This window comes from Chenopodium quinoa, unplaced genomic scaffold, assembly GCF_001683475.1.
Source record: "Chenopodium quinoa cultivar QQ74 unplaced genomic scaffold, ASM168347v1, whole genome shotgun sequence".
NCBI lineage: Eukaryota > Viridiplantae > Streptophyta > Magnoliopsida > Caryophyllales > Amaranthaceae > Chenopodium > Chenopodium quinoa.
Genome location: NW_018742616.1, coordinates 3,036,804 through 3,064,025, shown reverse-complemented (window position 1 = coordinate 3,064,025; position 27,222 = coordinate 3,036,804). Strand labels below are relative to the sequence as shown.

At 37.3% G+C, this 27,222-nt stretch overlaps 3 protein-coding genes across 4 annotated transcripts; 2 read left to right on the top strand and 1 right to left on the bottom strand.

The window, feature by feature from the left end:
• The first annotated feature begins 1,572 nt into the window (after positions 1–1,572).
• On the top strand, positions 1,573–4,266 carry LOC110721643 (54S ribosomal protein L37, mitochondrial-like). Of its 2 annotated transcripts, none has more exons than XM_021900837.1 (2): positions 1,573–1,795; positions 3,232–4,266. In XM_021900837.1, the coding sequence occupies exon 2, from the start codon at positions 3,257–3,259 to the stop codon at positions 3,650–3,652; it is 396 nt and encodes a 131-aa protein (XP_021756529.1). In that variant the 5' UTR covers positions 1,573–1,795; positions 3,232–3,256; the 3' UTR covers positions 3,653–4,266. The 2 variants fall into 2 exon arrangements, with proteins under 2 accessions (XP_021756529.1, XP_021756528.1); XM_021900836.1 differs by having other exon boundaries at positions 1,575–1,795; positions 3,248–4,266.
• A 271-nt stretch (positions 4,267–4,537) lies between these two features.
• Positions 4,538–5,779, bottom strand: LOC110721324 (F-box protein At2g26160-like). Its single transcript, XM_021900462.1, has one exon. It carries the CDS (start codon positions 5,777–5,779, stop codon positions 4,538–4,540), a length of 1,242 nt encoding a protein of 413 aa, XP_021756154.1.
• Positions 5,780–9,577: 3,798 nt separating this feature from the next.
• On the top strand, positions 9,578–10,439 carry LOC110721323. The gene is made up of 2 exons (XM_021900461.1): positions 9,578–9,911; positions 10,165–10,439. Exons 1-2 carry the CDS (start codon positions 9,578–9,580, stop codon positions 10,437–10,439), a joined length of 609 nt encoding a protein of 202 aa, XP_021756153.1.
• The last annotated feature ends 16,783 nt before the right edge of the window (positions 10,440–27,222 follow it).

Below are 27,222 nucleotides of genomic sequence, written 5' to 3'. Positions count from 1 at the left end.
CACACCGTGTGGCCTGGTTACTCAAGTAAGTTACTCGTGTAGGGGTTACTCGAGTAAGTTACTCCTGATCGAGTAACCCCTGACCGAACCCCTCAAGTAACTCTTGACTGAGTAACCCCCCAAATAACCCTTGACCGATTAACCCATGACCGAACCCCTCAAGTAACTCATGACCGAGTAACACCTGACTGAGTAACTCGAGTATTACCGGCCATATGGTGTGACCAGATACATATAAAAATTTGTGTTTAAAATTTTAAAGGTAAGGTAAAATATTGTTACAAAAGATCTTGTTGGAAACATCTCAAACGTGTGCACTTTATTTTCAAAATATTAACTCGTACTACTGTACTTATAAATTTATTATATGCTACCTCCGTTTTTTAAGTTGACACATTTCTATTATCACGCTTGGCAACGCACTATTTTCACGATTAATATCTCAAATTATTGATAATGTAAAATTAAAAAAGTGGATTTTAATTAATAAAATGTACAATGAGACGATTCAGACAAGATCTCACATAACTATATCTTAACGTAGCTATAAATCGCAAAAGCTAGTCAAAGGGTAGTTTATAAATAGTGCAAAAGTCAAATAGTGTCAAACTAAAAAAAATGGAGGAAGTACATAGGACGTCTTAGAGATGATAATATTTAAAGTTAGATACATTGGCATAGTTGATTGAAAAGGTGAAGTGTAACCATTAATTTGAAACAAAAGAGTGCTCCTATAGTCCTATCTCCTAAATAAGATATTTTTCTAATGACATATGAAATTATGAAGTACCTCCTCCGTGTTTTTATCTTCCTACTTTTCGTTTTAATATGTACTTTTTTTTTATAATCATTTTACTTTTACTTTTTTCATTTTATAGTAAAGAAAATTACCATATCATTACTTACCTCATCACATAATCCACATAAAAGTATAGACTAATAATACCAATATTTATAAAAAAACGTTTTTTCAGCTACCTAAAAAGTAAAAACAGAGACCCACTGCCCAATTCATTTTTATATGAACATATTGAATGAGAAGAAATAAGAACAGTTTGCCTAATCTTCATGTATTAATATGAAACCATGTGGACAGGTATGCCTAATCTTCATGAACAGTAAATAATCCAATATGCACACGATGCGTGTGTTAATTAGAATAATGATGCGAAATTGGAACTATCGGATCTAATTATGATGCTATAACTATGTTCTTCCTAACTAGTTTTAGTTTCAATTCTTAGTGCCCAGAATTTTTGCTCACACCTACCTGCAACACAATGTTTGTATACAATTCTTTTATATATGTAGTATATTGAATGAGACTAATACTTTTCATGGAATAATTGATAAATATATTGAATGAGGTTAATATTTTTTCATATAATATAGTTAGACGACACGAACCGAATACAGAAAAAACGAGTTAGTGTCAAGGATTTTTAACACATTTAATTAAATGAGTTAACACGACACCACACGTTTATTAATTAAATCGGGTTAGTATTGAGACTCCACGACTCGTTTAATTTCGAACACGAACATGAAGGTCACAAATACGACACGATACGCCATCTCTAATTTTCATTCCGTGCCTAAGGTCCAGCCCACCTCTGTGAGTGTCCGAACCTTGGACATCATGGGTCATTAATTTTCCTCCCTCATTTTTTTTTTCTTCGCTTTCGAGCTTTTCACTTCTACGCTGTTTTATCTCTCTCCTCCCTTGAAGCGTACTCTGAGTTCTTCATTGAAGAGGCTTTGCAGCTTTCTATCCTCCATTGAAACATCTTCTTAGGTGAGATTTATTAATTGTTTTAATCATTGAATATCAGCTTTATATTCTAGGGTTTAGTTTCATAGTATCGTTATTTAGTTTTTTTCAGTAGGGTTCTTCTAATGTAGATTAATTGAACTATCGTTTAGAATTACTGAAGTTATGAAACATTATAACTAGAGGTTTTGCTGCTGCAATTGTACTAATTCGTATTTGCAATTTACGTTGATAGTCTTAAGCCAGAAATTTTTTGTGTGATTTTCGAGCCTAATTTGATGATTGAATCAAATTTGATTACTAATGTACTGCAGAACCCTTAAATATTAGGATGGAATCATGAATATGGACATTTTCTTCCTAAGCGAGGGCGGCTGCCCCTCCTGCCCTGGCTAAGGGACGGGCCTGATAAGTTGTTGGCGGAGTTCCATATGATTTCATGGAGTATGTGGGGTTTTTTGTCAATCCAGATTTGGGAAGCAATTTGATTGTTGAATTGTAATTTCAGATTTTTTTGGCAAACATTGTTTTGCCTAATCTGTGCCTTACCCATTTTGTGATTTTGATTTTGCTGTTTTCGGTCCCTGTATCTGTCTTGGTGCTACATTGCTTATTAGAAAGAGGGCTTTGGATCTTTTAGCTCGTAGTTGAACCTTTTTTTTTTCTTCTTGGACTGATGTTGGTCATACAATCTCTAAAGTTGATGTAGTAAGGCAGAAACCCCAAAACCCAAACCGTGTACTTTTTCCAAGTGCGAGCTAGTGGGTTCTCAGCCACCCTTGTAAGTAGACGGAATATATTTACTAATTTTACTAAAGATATCAATGTGTGGATGAGAGTAAAGGTACATCTGTAATGGTGAAGTAGCAAAAGTGGTGCCTTGCAAAACCCAACAGCTATGGCTGACTGGCCATGGCAGGTTGGTGTATTTAGAATTGTTGCAGTTAAAACAATTGCATGCTATTTTTGTTGTTTCAGAGCGAGAGATGGAAGAGGAGAGAAGAAAGAGGGAGAGGGGGGGGGGGGGGGGACTGTGTTGAATTGTGGTGAGATGATTGATGGATTGCTGGTAGTTGCGGAGGGGGTCAAGGATTTAGAAAGGGGAATGTAAGCAGTCAAAAGGCAGTGAAGTGTAAATAAAAAGGTTAAGGTAGTTTATGGACAACGGATTTACATAATCTTGAACCTTAAATGAAGTGTTTGTAATGCCAGATACCAAAGGCACCTGATTCATCAGTCCTGTCAAATGTGTTAAGTTGTCCAGGCAATTGTGCAAAACTTCTGATAGAGTAGCTTGGAATTTTTCCCTGAGTTATCAAGTATGAATTTAATCATAGAATACTGAAGGAGAGCTGCATGAATATAAGCTACAGTGTGAAACAAAATCATTCTGTCTCTTGTTTTCATACTCCTTACTTTTTAAAGTTTTATGTTTGATGAAACAGCTGTTCATATTGCAGTATATTTCTGTGACAGGAAGAAGAAATGGCATTGAATCATGTAAGGTCATTGAAAATTGCTATGAATTCAATGGAACCAATGCGGATGATTGGTTCAAGGACATATGCTGCTGGGAAAGCAAAAAAGGGGTCTAAAGGAGGTGGAGCTTCTGATGCTCCTAAGGTATCATCTCTCAGCAAAGAAATTAAGGCTACCACTGTAGTGGGAGCTAACATACTGAAGGAGGGCACAGATCCTAAGATACGACCAGACTCTGAGTACCCAGATTGGCTTTGGCACCTTCTTGACAAGCGAGCAGCTTTGAGTGAGCTGCAACGGAAAGAAGCTGAAGATCTGCCTATTGAAGATCTTAAACGCTATGTTAAGCTGGACAACCGAGCAAGAATTAAGGAAAACAATTCAGTTAGGGCTAAGAACTAGTTGAGCAAACCTTTTTTGCATTTCATCATCTTTGGAAAGTTGGAGGTGGCACCACACATGCCAGCTTGATTTCATAAGTGCAAAGTGAAGCCACTTGGAACAATATAGCTACCTGTCTTTGTTTCCAGCTGCAACTAAACATGGGTATATTGTGCCCTTGCTGTATCCATTTTTCAATATAATTCTATCTGTATTGGAGCAATTCACATTTTGATAGTCTCCAATACTGTGATACTAGCTTGCCCTCCGTATATGGGTAGGATCGTAGTAGTTCACTGGTTCCCTTTTGAGACTAGTACAATCATGGAGAAAAATCCCTGGAGTTTTTTGTTTCTGAGATTTCTTCACTATTATCTGAGTTGTCTTAATCCTGAATTAAACTCATCAGTCTGAAGATAGAATGCATTTAGTTGCTGAGAACTTGATGTTTGTGTATTGCTTGGCTAGATTTTGTCTTGTATTTGCCTCTCTGGCTCTTAGTTTGGTTTTAAGCACTTTATAGTAGAGATCTACCTGAAACTAAGTGAATTATGATGTAGCGACATTGTACAAATCTGGAACTAGTTTACTCAGCCAACTAGCATCATCTTAGTAAATGGTAAATATTCCATAAATTCCTTGCCAACACCACCCCCCTCCCCCCCCCTCCCCCCCAACACACACACACACACAAAATATAACAAAAAATAAAAAAATATTGCATAGTTTATTGTGAATAATGTATAGATCTGATAACTGATATACTCGGCCAATGCTCCTCTAATTCAATGACCTATAACAAGAGATTACATTCACTGAACCACCAGCATACATTGATTTTAGCCTTCAGTTTGCGTGCATATGACACACTAACATGAGTACTGCTGGCCAGTAGCTTAAGCTTAGCTAGTGTGGATTAGGAGTGATCCATATGGGTGACCCCCAATATAAAGGCAAGCTTGCATTATCTGGAAAACAGGGCAATGAACAAATGCATTTCTCCTCCAAATCAAACACCCCAACATCATTACTATTACAATGATCATCTGTGAAGTAAACACAATTTGCCTTACAGCCAGGAAAATCTGACGCTGACAATGCCAAGGATGCACTCTCACCTACAAACACCATCCCATCTCCCAAACTCTTCACGGGTTCCCAACACACACGCCCAGGTTCATACTCACTAAACCGATACACCTCAAACCCTGCTGTCCGGTATAGTTCACAGTATGTCCTGATGTCAACTTCTGTTTCCAAACATCGTGTCAACATCATTAACTCCCCATTAAACAATACCAAATACCGCAGATCACATGGTATCAGACTCACAGATTGCCAAATGGTTATGTCACAAACCCCTTCAACACCAACTCGGAAACTCCCAACATCCCCTACATGATTAACAGCATAAAACAAACCTTGAGATTCACTGTAAATCACATCCTCAGCTGTAAAATTAGAAACCGGAACCCAAACCCAGTGATCTTCAGAGATGTTACAGAAAACCAATTCAGTTGTTTTACACAAAAAAGAAGTGGTAATACCAAAGGCAAATGATGGCAACCCATTTGAAGGAGGACAAGAAAGAACCAGTTTCCGAATGAAATCATCCCTCATTTGCTTCAACTCAAGAGGGTAAATCTGACCAGTTAACTGATCTTGAATCAAGTATTCTCTACCAACATTTGAAAACCTGAAGGAGACGACACCAGGAAGAGCCGAAAGAGGTGGTAGGAAAACTTTAGATTTGCTAAGAGGATTAAGGCAGAACACTTCAGGGGTACCAGTGGTGAGTATAAGATTTCCATGGCACGAACCAAGGATTCGACGAGGGTAGGATGACTCAGGAAGAGATAATGTGTGGAGCTTATTAGTAAGGAAGTTGTAGAAAGTACGACGAGGGTCAGTATCAGTGACAGTGAAGTTAGTATAAGGGGTGATAGAGGTAGTAGGCGGCGGAAGAAGAAGCCATGGGAGTTGACATGGGAGAGTATGAGGTGGGGCTATAGGAAGAGAGATTCGCCATTTGGAACAAACCGCTCGAAGGCGGATGTAATCGGAGTAGATTGTGAGAGTTTGCGCGATTTTAAGGAGGATATCATCTGGGATTTCTGACCAATCTACTTGAATTTCTGCCTTTGCCATAAGAATTTGTTTGTTGGGGGTTTGAGTTTTGAGAGATTATTTGGAGTTGATGGTAATGCATGATGATCAAAGACGTATATTCGTGGACTTCTTAACTATCTTACGAATTCAAAGACGTTGTATTCGTGGAATTATTCACCAAAAAAATAAATAAAAATAATTCGTGGACTTGGATTAACCACTCTTTTGTTTTTCCAAATAAATGAATGGTTTGTGAATGCCGATACCAACCCAAAGAAATTGATCCATAACCAGCAAATTTAAAACTTGTCCCACCCAATATTACGATTTTTTTTTTTTGAAAGCATAATAGTTGGTAATTTGGTATGACCCGCTTTGACTTTTAGATTATTCACCACCCCTCTTTTATCCATCTTTTTGTGGGCAACTATAAAAACTGAGAGTCCATCTCTAGCGTGAGTGAGTCCCGTGCTAGGGTTCGTGAGTCAGTGCCATTTTTCATCAATTTTCTTGCGATTCTCACCAAATTAATTCTCCTGTTTGATTGAGTGTATCCCTGATAACGATGGGAGACGAATCACTGAAAGAATGGGAGAAGTTTAGGTTGACAGAGGATGAAAGAGTAGTTTTAGGAGGAGATTATGTTGAAATTGTTAGCGATGATGCAAAAGCAAAATTGCATATCACTATGGTGGGAAAGATGTGGACTGTAAAACCATATAATAATTAAAATTCAAGTGGATATAAACAAGCCTTTATGTAGAGGCCTGTTCCTTGATACTGGTCGAAATCAATCTCAATACTGGCAGACTTTTGCTTCTTTTGTGGGAGGCTTGACCATACGGAGAAGGAATGCCAACACAAGGAGAAAGAAGAGTGTGGTGAGGCGAAGACGGTTTATCAATACGGACCGTGGCTTCGTGCTTCACCAAGGAAGAGAGTTAAAGTGAGGAAGGAATTGGGGGGAGGAAAAAGAAGTGTTTGCTGTGGAGGAGGGGGGGGGGGTTTGATGAAAATATGAGGGAGGTGAATCACAATGATGCACTTGACAGAAAGCTAAGGAGAGTGAAGATTTTGAGAGGAGAGAGTAATATAAGAGAAGGGGAAAACCAATTAGCAGGGAGTAAAAGGCTTTCAAGGGAGGAGGATAGTCATGAAGGTGAGATGATGGTAGATGAGGAAAGTTAAGAAGATCACAATAAAAAAAACGTAAAGTTGCTGCTCTCAACTTGAATGTGGCGGACCCCACTCCGTGGAGGCTCTCGGTGACCAATGATTTACGTCTTTTTGTTGGAATTGTAAAGGTTTGGGGAGTACCTCGGCGGTTAATGCGCTAAAAAATGTTGTTATTCTTGAAATATGGCTTAGAGATGAAACCTGTGGGGATATCGTTGTGAATGCGTGGAATGGGGGTGGCGACTTATGCTCAAAAATTGCACACACCTCTATTAATTTGAGTGCTTGGAGTCGTAACAAATTTGGTGATTTTATAAGAGAGATGTTGTAGAGCTCGAATGGAGTTGTTGATGAGTGAGCATCAAACCGATGAAATAATAGCGCAGATGAGAGCACTGGATGTATGATAGGATGGATGAGTTGGAGAATAGAGAGGATTTGTATTGGAGGCAACGTAGAAGGCAAGAATGGCTTCAACATGGGGATTAGAATACTTCTTTCTTCCATCAAAAAGCTAGTCAAAGAAAGGCTCGAAACCATATTCGGGAAATTAAAGATGTTGCCAGAAATGTTTACAAGGAGGAAGAGCAGATTTCAGAGGTGATGGTGAAGCACTTTGATGACCTGTTTTCATCTGGTGGTCAATTAGAAGCTGAAATTGTCATTGACAAGGTGGATAGGAAGATTTCAGAAATGCAATTTTCTGAATTAGCAGCCCCTTTTACTGGTGATGAAGTCCGTGAAGCGCTTTTTCAAATGCATCCCACTAAAGCACTCGGACCCGATGGTATGTCTGCAAATTTTTTTCAAAAATTTTGGTATATAGTTGGAAATGATGTGATTAATCATACGTTGAATATTTTGAATAATGTAGGAGATGTAGGTGCTATTAATTAGACTCATATGGTTTTAATTCCGAAAATAAAAGAGTGAGTCTTTTGTTGATTATAGATCTATTAGTCTATGTAACGTTTTGTATAAAATAGTCTCAAAAGTGCTAGCAAACAGACTTAAAAAAGTACTTCCTACTATTGTTAGTGAGTTTCAGAACGGCTTTGTTCCGGATAGATTAATCATAGACGACATCTTGGTTGCTTATGAATGCTTTCATTATCTGCGGAAAAAGAAAACTGGTCAAACAGGTTTTTGGGTTTGAGGCTTGACATGAGCAAGGCATATGACAAAGTAGAATGGGAGTTTCTGGAAAAAATGACGAAAAAATTTGGCTTCCCAGAGACTATTGTGAAATATTATTAATTGTGTGTCATCGACCTCTTTTGATGTGTTGGTGAATGGACAACCATCTCGGGAATTCTGGCCAACCAGGGGGCTTTGGCAGGGAGATCCTCTATCCATGTTCCTCTTTATTATGTGTGCTGAGGGATTATTAGCTCTCCTTCGTGATGCAGATAAGGAAACACTCATTCATGGTATCAAAATTGGGAGACATGTTGAGCCAATTTCACATCTATTCTTTGCGGATAATAGTCTTCTTTTTGTTCGGGCAAATGAGGATGAAACGGAAAAGGTTCTTGAAATCCTTTCAACTTATGAGATGGCGTCGGGTAAGAAACTGAATATGGAGAAATCGGAGGTGTCTTTTAGCCGAAATATCGATTGTGAAAAGAAAAATAGGCTTCAGATGAAGTTATCTTTTAAGGCTGTCGAAGGACATGAGAAGTATTTGGGACCTCCAACTTACATTGGAGGTTAAAAAATTTAGGTTCGGGTCTGGAAGAAGCTTAAGGGTTGGAAGGAAAATTTTTTGTCACAAGTAGGTCGTGAAATTCTTATCAAGTCGGTGGCCCAAGCTATTCTGACTTGTGCAATGCAATGTTTTTCTATCCCCGTTAGTATCCTAAATGTGGTGGAAAAAATGTGTAGAAATTTCTTTTCGGGCCAAAAGAGTAAGAGAAGAGAGGATTTGTTGGGTGGCTTGGAATAAGATGTGCTGGGCAAAAAATCAGGGTGGTTTGGGGTTCCGTAATATGCAGGTGTTTAATAAGGCTATGCTAGCAAAGCAAGCTTGGAGAATTGTGACGAATGAGCACTCCCTCATGACTCGTGTTTTAAAGGCCAAGTACTTCCCTCACTCGAATTATTTTGAGGCAAAACCCCTGTCGAATATGAGTTTTACTTGGAGGGCGATTTTAAGTGTGCGAGATGTGATCGAAAAAGGTGCGAGAAAGATGGTGGGGAGGGGGAGTTCGATAAATATCTGGAATGACCCTTGGGTACCTAGATTGCCTGATTTTCGCATATACTCGAGTAAGGGGATTGGAGAAAATGTTCCAGAATATGTGTACGAGCTATGGGAGGACAAAAAATGGTGTGTTGAAACTCTTAGGAAGCTGTTCACACAGCATGAGGTGCTGGAAATATGTAGTATACCGACCCCAATGTTTGATGATGATGATGGATGGACATGGCATTATTTGAAGGATGGCTCATATAATGTTAGAATGCGTATAATGTATTAATTGAAGAGGAAAAAGGGAAAGCTTCTTCCTTTGTAATATGCACACCTTTCAATTAGAAAGCAATTTGCATGCCTGTATTCCACCTTAAGTGAAGCTCTTTGCGTGGAGGTGTGTTAAGAATGGGATCCCGGTGAGATGTAACCTGGTGGCAAGGGGAATGAGCACTGATAATATATGTCCAATGTGTGGTGAGGAGGAGGAAAGTCTTGAGCATATCTGGTGTCCATTTGTGACTTCAATTGGGAAATTTTCTGTCCTTCACCTTGACACACAATTTGAAGAGCAGAACAACTTTAAGGAGTGGTGTACGATGATAAAGGAAAAAGTCACAAACTCCAAATGGTGGGATACATTCTGGTGCTTGGCATGGGGTGTTTGGTTGAGGCGAAATAGTTGGGTGTTTGAAGGAAAAAGAAAACCAGATCCTGATGTCATTCATAAGGCTGTCAGCCTTGTGGGGGAGTATGAACACGCTCTGGAGAAGATCGCAATCCATCAGCTTGTACAGCCCCCAGGTTCAATTTGGGAAAATCTATGTTTCTCACTGTGAGAAACATAATTGTTTCTCACAATGGAATTTCTGTAAATAAATAGATGTTTTACACTTACAGAAATGTTGGTAATGCCCCCATGAAAATGACTTATATTAGGTGAAATGTCGGTAGTGCCCCCATGAGAAACATAAGCAGTTTCTCATCATGAGAAATGGGGGCCTCCTCGGTTCAATTTAGAAAGCTTCGTTGACTGGTACTTATAAGCTGAATACAGATGCAGCTATTTTTGGGCAGCAGAAGGCTGGTCTGAAAAGGGTTTTGAGGGATGCTACTGGTGATGTGGTGATGGCGTGTTGCTTGGTGATAGAAGGGGCTTTTGAGGTGGATGTTGGGGAAGCTATGGCAGTGCGGAAAAGTGCTTTATTTGCTAGAGAAGCAGGTTACAGCAAGCTTGTTTTTGAGACGGACAACTTAAAATTATTTCATCATATGAAGAAGGGTATCACCCCTCCAACAGCCTTTGGAAACATGGTGAAATACATCCTTTGAATTACAGCAGAATGTTAGCTCTTGTCTTTCTCTTTTGTCAAGAGGTCGGGAAATGGTGTTGCGCATAGCCTAGCCAATTTAAGTTGTAGTTTTAATGAATGTCGTATATGGCTTGAAGAGTATCTAGTGGAGATACATGAGTCCATCTGTAAAGACATTGCAGTTTTGATGGAGTATTAATATGATGTGCTTTGCTTTGCATCAAAAAAAAAAAAAAAAAAAAAAAAAAAAAAACGTCTTTTTGTGAATAAAATATGTAAAGAAAAACATATTCATGCATAACAATTGGTAATTTGGTATGACCTGCTTTGACTTTTAAATTATTCACCATCCCTCCTTTGACCATCCTTTTGTGAATAGTATGTAAGGAAAAACATATTCATATGAGATCTTTTTGAATTCGTCTTAATAAGTATTATCATAATGTATAACTTTTATAATTTTTACTTATGGAAAATTAAAATTATCGATTGTTAAAATTTTGCATTAGCAAGTGTGATAAAAGAAATAGGTCAAGTAAAAAAGAACAGAAAAAGTATATTACAGTGTAGCTTCATAAAAAGATGATCCAGTCGTTAAACTCTTATTCAGATATGGAAAAACTAGTAAAATTATTAGAAATGAAAATCAACAATTAATTTAAGAAAAATACAAACTTTAAAATTAATAAAGTACCAAAAAAAATTCATAAAATTGATTACAAAATGTTTAAAGTTAAATTATTTGATCAAAATATATTTCAGTAGACTGTTTGGCACGAGATCAAGAGCTATTGATAATAAAATAAAGGGTAATTCACAAATATCCTTCACATCTAACTTTTAATAATAATAATAAAAAAAAATAAAGTTAAGAACCTTTTAGTATACCAGGGAGTATATAATATAACCCATCATAGAGCTAAATTGGATACTCATGTAAGAGATATTGGTTCATTAAGGTCTTTCTCATTTATGTAAGGGGGGGAGGGTGGTGAACATGTGTATCATATACCCTTAAAATTGTAAACCCTATGTGTGAGTAAATTGTTATGTAAGTATGATTAAATTGTTATGTATGGAATATTGTTAGTTTTTTTAAAAAAATAATCTCGCTCACCGTGTTGAGCTATCTATTTAGCTCATTCACAATTACACAAAAGTATGTAATATAGAAGTTAACTACTACCTCCGTCTCTTTTTTTTTTGCCCTATTGCAAATAAATGGGTCAAATTTTATAAATTTTGACCATGAATTCTCATTATTCTGTAAGTGATAATATATTCATATGGGATCTTGTTAGAAACTTCTCAATGTATAATTTTATTAATATCAAGTTTTATAATTTTTACGTATATAGAAAAGGAGATATATACTTTTAAAGATGCGTTTTGGAGACCGTAAAAACTGAAAAGTCAAATGGGGCAAAAAATAAGGAATAAAGGGTGTACTCAGTATGACTAAATGATGTTCCAACGTGTTACTTTGAAGTTTGAACATTTGTAATTAGATCTAGGTTTAACCTAGGTCTTTCAATCACATTATCTATATAAGAACCTTGAATTTACTATATATTAAATTATTAATAAGCTTGTTTGGTTTAACTTGTGCCTTGTGCCTTGTGCCTTGTACACATTTGTACGTGATATGAGTCTTGACTTTTGAGTGATATGGAGCAATGGAGTATTGCTTTTATTTTTATTTTTTTTATAGGGTAAGAAAAAAGAAAACATTAGGAACCTCTCCTCAAAAGGGGAATTCTTAATGCATCAGAGGAAATAATAGGGTACAAAGATGAGGAAATACAAAGTGTAATGTCCATATTATCACTAATAAGATGACCTACATTTGCGATCCAATTTGCTGCTCTGTTTGCTTCTCTGTAAACATGGTTAATATCCCATTGTTGAAACCGTTAAAGAAGATTGAGGATGTCTGCGATGATGTAATCGATTTGCCATGGAACGAACCAAACTTCTTTGACTGTGTTGATTACTAGGAGATTATCTCCTTCGATGACTAAATGTTGAATCCCGTGTTGAAGAGCGAGAAGGATGCCTTTTCGGAGAGCTGTAGCTTCTGCAACAAAAACAGTGGTGTTGCCAAGGTTGAAGGTGTGAGCTGCAACAAGGGAATCGGTGATGTCTCTAATGATGACACCTACTGCTGCTGAGTTGTTTTTTAGTGAACCGTCGAAGTTGAGCTTGAAAGAGTTTAAGGGGGGTGTTTCCCAAGAAACCTGTTGACGCGGAATGGAATGGATGGGTTGGTGGTGGGTATGGGTATGGGTTTGGGATCTCTGCATAGGTGATCCGCTTAAAAAGGTATCTGTGAGAGTGCGACATTGGCACTCGTTGAACGCAAATTACGCTCTGTGGAAAGTTCGAGGCATATCTAATGTTTCATTTCGAAAAATAATAGAATTTTGTTCTTTCCATATGCTCCATAATAAGAAGATAAACTTTTTAAGTGTGGAGTTGTTCTTTCTGAGGTTGTTTAGGGTGGGTAGCAAGCCTCCATGTGTAAGAGAACTGCTTAACTAACTCTTGGTTAAAGGATGTTTCCAAATTTCCTTAGTTTTTTCACAACCGAGAAACAAGTGTTCGATTGTCTCTGAGTTTAAAGTACAAAGGCTACAGTTGCTAAAAGGAATAATTTTTCTTTTGTAAAATATATCTCTAACTCCAATGCTACCATGCATCAATTGCCATAGGATGATTTGAAGCTTAGGAGGGATATCGAGCTTCTAAATCCAACGGTGGGGCCATTTAGGCATGTCAAGTTCGAGATTGTGTGCTATCCAAGTGGCCGACATCACTGAGAAGTTTCCAGAGGGGGTAGGGCCCCATACTTGCGTATTTGTCATTTTTAAACTGGGTAGAGGAATGCCCATGATGTGTGCTACAATATGTTTTGGCAATAGGGAAGTGAGTTTAGGTTTGTCCCACTAATTTTTTGGCAAAATGAAGTCTGCAACTTTTAGGTCAATATCCAATTGGTGTCCTTGTAAGTTGAGAGTTTCTAGCAGGCTTTTAGTGGTAGCCCAATTGTCTATCCAAAAATAAATGTGAGAACCATTACCAATCTTCCACCGAATCCCTTTACGTAAAATTTCTTGTGGGCCAGCACTGATTTCCATATATGAGAATCTTTTGGTTGATGGATAATAAGAGCTAAAAAAGACTCCCAAGTAACGTCCGAGCGATGAATTCTGTGTCATGTTAAATTGGGTTGCAAGGCTTGGATGACGCCTATTTTCAATTTGTCAGGAAAAAATAATTGAGGACTTGTGAAAGTTAACAAGTTGCCCTGACATACTACAAAATTCATCAAGTATCCTTTTTAGGTTATTGTAGGCAGAAGAAGTGGCTTTACAGAGGACAAGACTATCATTTGCAAAAAGAAGGCAAGGGATATTGAAAGATCGAGGTGTAATTTTAAAGCTTATTCCAGACCTGCAATTCTTACTTTTTAGAGATAATTTTCTTATAAGAACCTCCATGCACAATATAAAAAGATAAGGTGACAAGGGGTCACCTTGTCTTAAACCTCTTGTGGGCTTAAACCATTCGGTAGACTCACCGTTTATCTTAAGTGAGTAAGAAACTTTGGTCACGCACTCGCGGATCTAGTGGATCCACTTGGAGGGAAAGCCAAAGGCTAAAAGGGCTTCCCATAAAAAGTCCCATTCAATCCTGTCATATGCTTTCTCCATATTTAACTTTAGAGCACACCAACCTGTTTTATTTTTCGATTTATGGAAAGTATTTAAGATTTCTTGAACTATAAGGATATTATCATAAATAGAGCGCTCAGGTGTAAAAGCATTTTGCAGGGGGCTTACAGTTCTTTGAAGGATGGGGCACAAACAAGCAACTATGATTTTTTAGATAGCCTTAAAAACTGTATTAACCAGACTAGTTGGTCGAAAATGATTTGGGGTTTCAGGGATTTCTGTTTTTGGTATTAAGGTAATGATGATATGGTTTAGAGACGGCGGTAGGCACCCATGAGAGAAAAAGCTCTTAATGGCGATGGTAATTTCCTTTTCAATCACTGGCCAATAAGATTGAAAAAACTTAGCCCCAAAGCCGTCTAATCCGGGAGCTTTAGTGGGATTTATGTCGAAGATATTGTTTTTATTCCATCATTGGATACAGGAGCTAAGAGGTTATCACAATCATCCTTTGAGATAATAGGATCAATAAAAGAGAGGTTGATATGTCTATTATTTGAAACCTCGGACTTAAATCTACATTGAAAAGAGTCAAGTAACAACTTATGAATCTCTTCACGAGATTTCACCTAATCATTAGTCGGAGATTTCAATCTATAAATTGCAGTAGAAGCTATTCTTTTTCTCATCTTATTGTGGAAGAAACGAGTGTTTCTGTCACCTTGAGATAGCCAATTTTTACGAGAAAACTTTCCACATTGATTTTGACCAAACAAAAGAAGCTTTTCTATTTAACGAATCATGCGATTAAGATGGCTAACTAGAATAGGATTAAAAGGTTGAGCACGCAATGAATTCTCAAGGTTAATAATTTTTTCAGCATTAAGTGATAATTTATTATTATTGTTTCCATATCTTTTCCGAGCCCAAGTTTTAAGTTCGTGTTTAATGCGAATTAAGTTTTGTTGAATTGTACAAAACCTAGATCCTTGTATCGGATGGGGTCAACTCTTTTTAACTATATCATGAGACTCTTTTTCAAGTGTCCAATGATTTTGAAAACGAAAGAGACAATGAAGGGTTAAATGGTCATTATAATGAGAATCATAAATTAATGGCACATGGTCCGAAACTGTGAAAGCTTCAAAGCGGAGTTGGCTTTTGGGAAATTGCGGAGAAAAGAGTAGTTACAAATTGCCCTGTCTAACTTTTCGTATAATACATTGTTGCTAGTGCATTGTTTCCATGAAAAAGAATTTTGAGTGCTTGGAATGTTATAGAAGATGTAGCAGCTAGGAAGCTCAGGAGTCTTTTAAGTTGGTAGGATAATAGAGATCTTCCCCCAATCTTGTCTTCTGGACATAACATTTCGTTAAAGTCTCCTAACACGAGCCATGTGATGCTTATATTAGAACTAAATAAGGTGAGGTAATCCCTAAAATTATTTTTATCAATTTCTTAAGCTGGGCCATAGATGCCCGTAATTAAGAAATCATGATTTAATGGCTTAAAATTGATATTTAAATGTGCACATCTATCTGTTAAGGTAGTCTGATTTATAGAAATATTCTCATCATTCCAGCATACCCATATACCCCCTGAATGGCCAACAGGTTCTATTACCATTTTGTGATCAAAATGTAAGGCCCTAAGAATTTTCTTACGATTATCAGCATTTGTCATGGTTTCTAGTACAAAAATAATATCCGGTTTGTGTTTATTCTTTAGGAAAAATTGTCAAAAATAATACAAACTTTGAATGATCCGCTAAAAACAAGTCAATCTTTTGATTAATTCTAATTAATACAAATTTTGGAAAGTATCCGCTTAAAACAAGTTATGATGTTAGTAACCTAATTAACAGGTTATGTGGGACACGTGTCATTATCTTATTGGTTTGACCATTTAATTTGTTTCTTTTAAAAGATTATTATTTTTTTACTTTACAAAAAAAAAAAACAAAAAAAAAAAAACTCCACCTATCTCCTACACCAACTATCAACACCACTGACGCCAGCCTCCCTCCCAGCCCCCCAGATCCCCCTCCCCCCCCCCCCCGCTCGTCATCCCCTTCCTTCTTCCCCGACAACAAGCAAACCCCCTTCCCTGGCAACCAGCAAACCCCCTTCCCCAAAACCCTTGCTCCCCCACAAATTCATTAAAAACCCATCTCCCACCCTCGAAAAACCCTAATCGAACCTCCCTAGCCACCACAAGGGATTCGGTTAGGGTATTTCGAGGGTAGGGGATGGGTTTTTGGTGGTTTTGCGGGGGAGGGAGGGTTTTGGGGAAGAGGGAAGAGCAAGAGGCAGATGTCGTGATGCGCGCGGAAGGGGGTTGACGCCGACGCTAGGGAAGGGGGATCTGAGCGGTGCCGACGCCGAGGGGCCGAGAGGGAGGCTGGTGCCGGTGATGGGTGGTTGGTGGAGTGATGTTTTTTTTTTTTAAATATTTTATTTTAGAAGAAATTTTTTTAAATTAATATTATTAACAATAATTAAAGTTGTTATTAAGAGTTAATTATATTGTTAAACCAATTTATTAAAAAAAAAAAATAATTTAACCTATCAGTTAGGTTGCAGCTAAAATAACTTGTTTAAAACGAATACTCCCCAAAATTTGTATTATTCAGAAATAATTAAAAGATTGACTTGTTTTTTGCGAAAGGCTCAAAGTTTGTTTTATTTTTGACAATTTTTCCTATTCTTTATATGTACTAGTTCTGCTAAAGTTTCAGGCTTTTCCCCCCCTCTTATGTTCCAGCTTAAAATTTTCACATGGATGATCTAAGTGTCATGAAGTGGGTCTTTGCCCCATAGTATCCATAGCGAGTGTCAAGCACTCGATTCCGTAGTCCATAGCGAGTGTCAAGCACTCGATTCCGTAGTCCATAGCGAGTGTCAATAACATTACAATGAGCGTTATTACAATTTACATATTTGATGGAAAAACAACTGAATAGAAATAACAATAAAATTACAGATGTAAAATCTGCATAGTAGCCCTCGTGATTTGGTCAGAGCTAGGACGAACAATAAAGGAAAGTGCTGGAAGTGAGACACAAGCACTTGTAAAGGCATTTTCTCTAGATGCAAAATACGTACAAGCGGCAAAGATCCGAACCAGAAGCTATCCTTTGAACTTGATCTTCCAATTTTAACTGCAACAAATACAGAGACTAGATGATGCCAGATGTAAGGGAATTGCAATATAAGCTTAAAAACAAACAAACTATAAGATCCTTGAAAGTTTAAAGGAGCCCAACTATGGTGTAACTCAAAAATTACCCTTGAAACAACATTGCTTACTTCCATGTTACTAACAGAGAAAAGGGAAATAGCACCATGAGCATTGAAAACCCAAACACCCAAAGTAACAAACCTGATTGATTTAGTGACAACAAAAGTCATGACAAAATTAGAAATAAAACAAGTAATTACAACAACATAATTGTTTAAATCATGGTACATTCTATTGATTTCCAACAAGGCAAACATAATCAAGCAAGAACCTTGAAGCGACTTGCACAATACTATCCAAATAAGCATACCCATAAACAGAACATAGGCATTCCAGAGGTAATTCCTGTCCAGAGCAACAAAGTACATCATCCAAGCAACAAAGCATATAAAATAGACAGGGGAGTCGCGTAATTCCTGGCCAGAGCACCAAAGGTAGTACATATAATAGCCTAAGATTCACATGCAAAAGCAAAATCAACTTAAGGAAGTAAATATAAGCAAAATGTTTCACAATCATGCGAGAAGGGGATGTAGAGTAAGGCAATAATTTAGACAAACAAGAATTCAAATCGTCAGAGTCGTTGAGTAGAACAAGTAACTGTGCTTCAGATTGGTTCTCACATAAAGCATAATAATAAAAATAAAAACTAAAACCAGAAAAATTAAAAGAAGAGATTAAAGAGTACTTCCTTGGATAAAGGTTGGACAAGTTGGGGCTTTGATGGTGAGCACCACCATATACGATGCTGCGTTCTGAGTTACGAGCAACCACACTTTCCTTATCGGCTTTCCAAAACAAGAGGGTTTCAATTTGAGCAGTTGAATTCGGATGAAATTGAAGCAGACCATGGCCAATGTGGTTCTTGAAGTCAGGGATTTGAGTTCAAGGGAGAAAGTTTCATGGTGGATATAACAAACAACGGATGGTATAGATCGAGCTAGGAGATGATTCTTGGTGAAACTAAGCGGTGGTGGGTTGGCACCGTTCTTTTTAATTTTTACAGATGTTTGGTTGTAGGCTTCCGGCAGCAATTGATCGGGCTTCGTCGGATGGGGTGTTGGTGGCGGGGCATGCAGTCAGAGGGGTGGTGGTTGCTTGTGGTGGATGCCCCGCCCCCCTTTTTTTTAATTTAAAAAACAAAATCTAAACAACTTACATTTCATCATTTTAACCCGTTGAATAGGTTAAAAATAAAATTAAACTGTTTTGAGAAGATTAATAATATATTAGTTGGGATTATTTAAAGTTAATCACTAGTTGTGATTAAAATGAGAACATCCTTCATATTTAGGATTATAACTACAAGGTACAATGCTAATAATTAAACCACTTTTTATTCTTACATTAAAAATTAACGGATTATAACATTGCCCCTCGATAAACGAAGGGTATAAAAGTTCATTAGAATCACTACCTCCAATTCAACCAGGTATCATCCCGTAGCAATTGCCTGTCTCCAACCATCGACTGCCATCTCCGACCACAGGCAACCTTTGACTACCAAGGTAAACAGATTTTTATTTCCTCTCTTCTTCATCATTCTCAATATTCTTTGTTTGTTCAATTTTTTTTTTTTTTTTTTTTTTTTTCTCAAGCCCTATATTTCATAGATCACTTTGTCTAATTTATTACTTTATTATGTGTGTTTTTTTAAAAAAAAAAAATAATAAATAAATCTTTCTGATGTTTGGCCCACGTTCCAAAAATTAACCTATTAATCTTTCCTCTTTCTTCTTAATTTTTTCGAATTTTACCCACCATTCCCATAGTTCCATAAAAAGCATCACACTGTGTGATTCACATAAACATTGTCTAGCAAAGTTGCACAATTGGCATATACGTAGTAGTAATTATGATGTTCATCAAAACAATTTTAATACATAGGTATTGTTCTGGTGTGGAATTGGGATAATAATCATGGGTCATTGCCCACCAGTCTTGGAACCGGGTACTCTAAGCCTCGGAGAGGGCCCCAGGATAGAGCATCCGAAGCTTAAATCAGTTAACAAGAGCATAGGAGATTAAAAGAGATAGAAGAAGGAGAGAGAGAGAGAGTCACGCCTTCTAACTTAAAGGTTATTTATAATACTTTGTCATAGGTTTGGCCTAGTGGACTTTTAACTTGCATGGTTCGTTGACATACTGAAGGGTTTTATATAAAGTAATGAGTTGGGCCATTATATATCCCCTTAATCATGAAAATATTCGATGTCCTCAAAGTGAGTTCATCTACGAAGTTGATGTGCTTGCTTAAATTGTAGGCCGGCTTGAAAACTCTCTAACTTGTCCTATAAAGTGGGCTTATCAACTTTATTGCACAATTCTTATTTTCTTAGTAAGCTACCGTTATGAAGAGCAAATAAATTATTACTTTATATAATGTCCCAACTCATTACTTTATATAAAAGCCTTCGGTATGCCAACGAATCATGCAAGTTAAAAGTCCACTAGCCCAAGCCTATGACCTAAGAAGTAAGAACATCTATCACAAAGTATTATAAATACCCCTTAAGTTAAACGATATGACTCTCTCTCTCCTTTTTCTATCTCCTTACTCTCCTATGCACTGGTTAACTAATTTAAGCTTCTGAGACTCTATCTCGTGGCCCTCCCCAAGGCTTAGACTTCGTTTTGCAGATTACCCGGATCCAAAACTGGTGGGCAATGACCCATGATCATCATCCCGATTCCACACCGGAACAGGTACGTGTCCTAGTGTTTGGCTCGATTATTTATGAACATATTCCATGTTTTTAATCAACATGAAACTTTGAAATATCTTCTCATAATGTATTTTATGCAACCATTGCATATCTTATTATACGATACAACCAAATACCTATTAACTAATCACACAATTTCAAGCTCCTTTTGTTTTATTAAATTCCCAATCCTCGCTCTATTTTTCTTAGGTTGTGAGAGACTTTCATAACCCCTTGCACAACCGTTGTATGAGAAATCTTATAGATTCAACAAGGGTACTTGAGTAAAGTTAATGTTTAAGTAACATAGATAATTTCATTGCAGCATGGTCAGAATTCCACAGTTGAATCAGGCAAAAGAATATAGAATTTACTTACTATCTAAAGCCAAATTTTGTGTATGATGAACTTAGTAAGCCACATTATTGGGCTGATTATAGTGCAATCCATTTCTACCTCTTGACCACGAATAAATCGATCACAGAACATATTAGATGATGACATTGTTACATGTTATAATATTTCACAAATACTTCTATTAATGTACTACATGTTGTAGGCACGAAAATTTTATTAAGTGTTACTTACATTGTCACGGTTAAGGTCAAATTGTTGACTTGTATATGTGGTTAAATATTAAATTTGTATTATAAGTTATTTAGGCCCATTTATATTTGTTTTAGTTAAGCTCATTTAAACAGACGGTAAAGCTCAACAAAATGGGTCCTAGACTCCTAGTTCAGCTATATATAGTTCTCATTTGCTGCTAAATAATTGTCTTCATGAAATATTAGTTCTGTGGCAAACATGGCAACTCTGAAGCCGCGAGTACTCAAGGATTAAGAGATTTCAGAAAAGTCGGAAGCCTCTCTAAGGATGACTGGACTGATGATATGGTCTTATTTGATGATGCACTCCCTCTCACACTTCTCTCTGACGAAGAAACAACCCAAGCTATCAAACGAGTAATCAGAGGAATTTCTGTTGCAATGACAGGAAAAATCGCTTATGATATGTTGCTGCTGGCATGGAACCTAAAATCCGAATCAAATCCTAATACAAGAGTATTTCCTGTCAGAACTATTAGATGTTAATCTAGAAAAATCTATGTAAAAAAAATCTAAACAAGAAACTTGTAGAACATGTTTCTAGAATATTGTTAGTAAAAATCTTAGGAAAAATCTAGAATTAGCAACCTAGAATAATCTCAAGAATTATCTAGATATGAATGTAATATGCTAGAAAGTGTATAATACTCTAAGTTTAGCTAGAATAGCCTAGAAACTAGGAGCTTGCAATGTCGGTACAATCACCGACTTACCAAGGCTATAAATAGCCACTTCTTGTACTTTGGAAAAGGAAGTAATGTAAGCTATATTCACTTAACAATTCAAAAATATTGTCTTATTATCCAACTCATCTTTACTCCTCTCCTAACTTGCAATAATAACCCACTAACTTTCGCTAATATTTCCAACATTTGGTATCAGAGCTACTCAAATCCTAAGCTTCCAATTTCCATCGATCATCTAAACTCCATATCAATACCTTCAAATGGCCTCCCCTACTCCAAACACAAACACAAACATTTTCAATCCCCAAGTTAATTGGGTACCTACATTTAAGGGGGAGAAGTATGATCAATGGAGCATGCAAATGAAGTCCATCTTTATCACCCAAGATATATGGGAAATTATACAAGATGGATATGAAAAACCCAAAGATGCCAATGAAGTGGCTTCTTGGGATGACACTAAAAAGTGTCAATACAAACAAAACAAAAGAAGGGATCATTATGCCCTATCTATAATATATCGTGGAGTTGATGAAACAATTTTACCAACAATCATGGCTGCTACAACGGCCAAGGAGGCATGGAGCATCCTGGAGACAAAATATAGAGGCTCAGAAAAGGTAATTCTCTTTAAACTTTAATCTTTATGGGGACAATTTGATAGTATGCAAATGACCGATAATGAATCAATTCAATCATATGTTGACCGAGTCACAAATATTGTTAACCAAATTCGATCTAATGGAGATACCATTGAAGATGTTAAAATAATCAGGAAAATATTAAGAACTCTTAATAGAAAATTTGATCATGTTGTGGCTGATATAGAGGAAGCAAATAAAGATTTAAACTCTGCCCTTTCTCAACGCATTTCTTTATCTCTATTAGCTCACGAAGAAAGAATTCGTAGATTTGAGGAGCAGCCAGTAGAACAAGCTTTTCAAGCTAAATTAAAATTTTCTAATAATGGTGAAAATAAAAATGGCCACGGATCAATCAAAAAGAGGAAATTTTAATAACCGTGGTAGGGGGAGAGGAAATTACAAATATCAAGGGAGCCGAGATAATAATCAAAATAACTCATATTGTATATCATGCAAGAAAAATGGTCACAACACAAAAGATTGTCGGTATAAATGCAAAAAATGTACCCGACATTGTCACTTCGAAAAAGATTGTTATTTCCGGCAAAAAGAAGAGGTCAATTTCACAGAAAATAATAACTTTCATGATCAGTTATTTTACACATGTTTAAATGCTCAAGAAGAGCAAAATGATGTATGGTACATAGATAGTGGTTGTTCCAATCACATGACCGGCAATAAAAATTCATTTGTTAATATTGATGAAAATATAAAATCACAAATAACACTTGGTGATGGAAGTAATCAAGAAGTTGTTGGAAAAGGAACAATCGTTGTTAAGACTAAAAATGGCTCCTCTAAATACATCCCCGATGTCTTTTATGTCCCTGGGCTTGCTCAAAATTTGTTAAGTGTAGGCCAATTAGTCCAAAAGGGCTACATGGTAAAATTTGATAATAACCAATGCCACATTTATGATAAGAAAAAGGGGCAATTAATCACTACTACTAAAATGGCTCCAAATAAAATATTTCCACTTAAAATGCAATTGGAGTCTAATACTGCCCTAAGTTCAATAATGGATGAATCCACCTTGTGGCATTTAAGATTCGGGCATTTAAATTTTGACAGTTTAAAACTGTTAAGAAATAGAAAAATGGTGATTGGGCTACCACCAATCACTAATGATAAGAAAATATGTGAGGGTTGTATCTATGGCAAAATGCATAGATCACCATTCTCAACCTCATCTTGGAGGGCCAGAGCTCCATTAGAACTTGTCCATGCAAATATATGGGGCCCTACCAAGAATCCGTCTCTTGGCGGAAAAAGATATTTTCTGTTGTTTGTTGATGATTTTTCACGCATGATGTGGGTATATTCTTAGAGAAAAAATCAGAAGCATTATCCCACTTCATGCAATTCAAAGCCCTCATAGAAAAACAAAGTGGGCATTCAATAAAGGTTCTACGAACCGATCGTGGGGGAGAATTCACAAGTAGTGAGTTCAACAAATTTTGTAAAGAGCATGGAATTAAAAAGGAGCTCACAGTCAGCTACACACCACAACAAAATGGTGTGGCGGAAAGGAGAAACAGGACAATTGCTGAAATGGCCCGCAGTATGATGCAAGGTAAAAATCTACCTAAATACTTTTGGGCCGAGGCTGTTCACACAGCTATCTACATTCTCAACAGATCTCCCACAAAATCAGTCATAAGCATGACACCCTATGAAGCCTGGCACAAGAGGAAGCCAACAGCTGAGCACCTTAAAGTTTTCGGGTGCATTGCATATGCCCACGTCCCGAAGGAGAATCGAGACAAGCTCGATGGAAAAGGAGAAACATGTATCTTCATTGGATACAGTGACGAGTCTAAAGGATATCGTCTCTATCAGCCCGAATCCAAAAAGTTGATCATCTCAAGAAATGTCATATTTGACGAAGGAGCACAATGGCAATGGAATGAGAACAATCTAGAGGTTCCAGCAGCAGTCATTCCACCACCAAGCCCAGATCAAGGAGTAGGCCCAAGTCAGTCACCAACACAATCATCAGCAAGTCCATCACCATCAAACAATCCAAGATCACCATCAAGGAGTCCAAGATCACCATCAAGCTCAAGTTCAACACCAGAAACAAGTCCAAGACAAGAAGTTCGAAGATCCCATCGAGATCGGCGTCCCCCAGGCTACTTAGAAGACTATCAATGCAATCATGCAATCATGGCACTCTTCGCAGGCGAACCACAAAATTTTCAAGAAGCTGCTCAAGATGAAAAATGGATCAATGCCATGAATGAAGAGATCGAGATGATAGAGAAGAATAACACATGGAAGCTCGTGGAGAAGCCACAAGATAAAGAAGTTATAGGCCTCAAATGGGTCTACAAGACAAAGTTCAATGAAGATGGCTCCATCCAAAAGCACAAGGCACGTCTCGTAGTCAAAGGCTACTCACAGCAACCAGGCATTGACTTTAATGAGACATATGCTCCGGTGGTCCGCATGGAGACAATCAGGTCAGTCCTTGCCCTTGCTGCACGGTTCAACTTATCAGTTTATCAACTTGATGTCAAGTCTGCATTTCTCAATGGGGAGCTAGAAGAAGAGGTGTATGTTGAACAACCTCAAGGATATGTAATCGAAGGCAAAGAAGACAAAGTTTATCGCCTTCAAAAGGCCCTCTATGGGCTCAAGCAAGCTCCTCGAGCATGGAACAACAAAATTGATGGCTATCTTCTCCAAAATGGGTTTACAAAAAGCCCAAGTGAGCCATCACTCTATATCAAGACTCAAGGATCAGATTTTCACATCTTATGCCTATATGTAGATGACCTCATCTACACAGGCACCGATCCAAGGATGATAGAAGAATTCAAGAAGGCAATGATGTCAGAATATGAGATGACAGACCTCGGAGCTATGAAGTACTTCCTCGGCATGCAAGTCAAACAAAGTCCAGGTAAAATAATTCTCTCATAAGAAAAATATGCTGAAGATATGCTCAAGAAATTCAACATGGACAATTGTAAGCCAATGGCTACACCAATGGCTACAAATGAGAAGCTCTCGAAGTATGATGGCAAACAGAAGATGGATGCATCACTCTATCGAAGCTTGGTCGGATCTCTCATTTATCTCACAAACACAATACCTGACATTGTTCGTGCAGTTAGCATCATTTCAAGGTTCATGAGTGACCCAAGCAAAGATCACTTAGCAGCAGCCAAAAGGATGCTTCGATACATCAAAGGAACAAAGAGCTATGGAATAATGTACGAGTCCGAGAACAACTGCAGGCTTACAGGCTACACAGACAGCGATTGGGCAGGAAGCATCGACGATCGAAGAAGTACAAGTGGATACGTGTTCCAGCTAGGATCCAAGTCTATCTCATGGTCATCAAAGAAGCAAGCAACAGTGGCACTATCATCATCTGAAGCTGAGTACATATCAGCAACAAGTGCGGCATGTGAAGCAGTATGGCTAAGGAGAATCCTAAAAGATCTACAACAAGACACAGAAGATCCAACTACTCTCTATTGTGACAACATGTCAGCCATAGCAATGACAAAGAATCCGGTCTTTCATAGTCTCTCAAAGCACATCGAGATACGACACCACTTCATCCGAGAACTAGTCGAGAACAAGAGATCAAGTTACAACTCTGCAAGACGGGGGAGCAACTCGCATATATATTTACCAAGGCACTTCCAACAGAAAAGTTCATCGAATTTAGAAGACAATTTGGAATTCAAGATTTTTCAGATTAAGGGGGAGTATTAGATGTTAATCTAGAAAAATCTATGTAAAAAAAATCTAAACAAGAAACTTGTAGAACATGTTTCTAGAATATTGTTAGTAAAAATCTTTGGAAAAATCTAGAATTAGCAACCTAGAATAATCTCAAGAATTATCTAGATATGAATGTAATATGCTAGAAAGTGTATAATACTCTAAGTTTAGCTAGAATAGCCTAGAAACTAGGAGCTTGCAATGTCGGTACAATCACCGACTTACCAAGGCTATAAATAGTCACTTCTTGTACTTTGGAAAATGAAGTAATGTAAGCTATATTCACTTAACAATTCAAAAATATTGTCTTATTATCCAACTCATCTTTACTCCTCTCCTAACTTGCAATAATAACCCACTAACTTCCGCTAATATTTCCAACAAGAATTGCTAGACCTGTCACCGGAAACCCGGCAAGACTTTCTGATTTTGAGTTTGCTCAAGCCAGTAATGGATCTCAAATTGTTGATTCAGTAGGGGTCCTGAGAAATACACTCGAATTTAACCGTGCTGGTTGTTACTATGCTGCCTCTATGCTAAGGTTGTTTACCAAAGATGCTGCCTCTTGGATCAAAGCGCAAGAACATATAAAGGGAAATTACAAGAAATTTACTGGTCTAAGATTTGATTTAGGGGAGTTTGACATCTGGGGTCCAAGTGTAGATGACCTCAGGAAACTGTATCAAACAAACTCGATATATCGTAGGATCCTGGGACAGATACACTACTTTGTAAAGGGCATTGAGGAAGGAAAACAAATGACTCAAATGCTTTTCGAACAACATCTTGCTTTTACAGGAATGCATATTGTTGAGTTATTCTGCAGAGGGTGTACAGGACTCAAAGCAGCTCGACCAGATCTTCTGAATGCACTGTTTCATGGCGGTAATCAAACAATACTTGAGCAGTTAGAAAAAATCCTTAAGGAGTATATGGGATCAGAGGATGAGGCGAAAAAAAGAGAAACATATAAGTTTGCTCGTCTCTATGATCCAATGATGTTCTCCTTCCTTCAAACAAAGAATTGTGCTGATATTGTACGTATTCTCGCCCATATTGACAAATTATGTGGGAATGTTGGTTCAGGAGATGTTATGGGATTGCAGCTATTTCCGTAATGAGTGATCTTAACAAAAAGAGATGGAAGCAAGTTGCACAGAAAATCTTTGATTACTATTCAAAACCTGGAATGAAGAATAACATCCGTGTGCCATGCCATTTTAAATGATAAATCTTGATCAAGATCAAACTCCTTCGGCCCTCAGTTGAGAAATTTAAACCAGAGATTCATGAAGTCACCGTTGTATGTGAAGGTTGAATCAGTGAAAGTATTAGATATGTGTTTGCAATTATTGACTCTGTTATTTTGCATATGTATCAATTGATGAATCAAATATAACATTTGTATCAATTATTGACTGTTATTTTGCGGACTTAATATATGTGTTCTCACATTCATCACATTCTATATACACATATTTTTGACTTTTTCGAAGTTTGTTAAAAA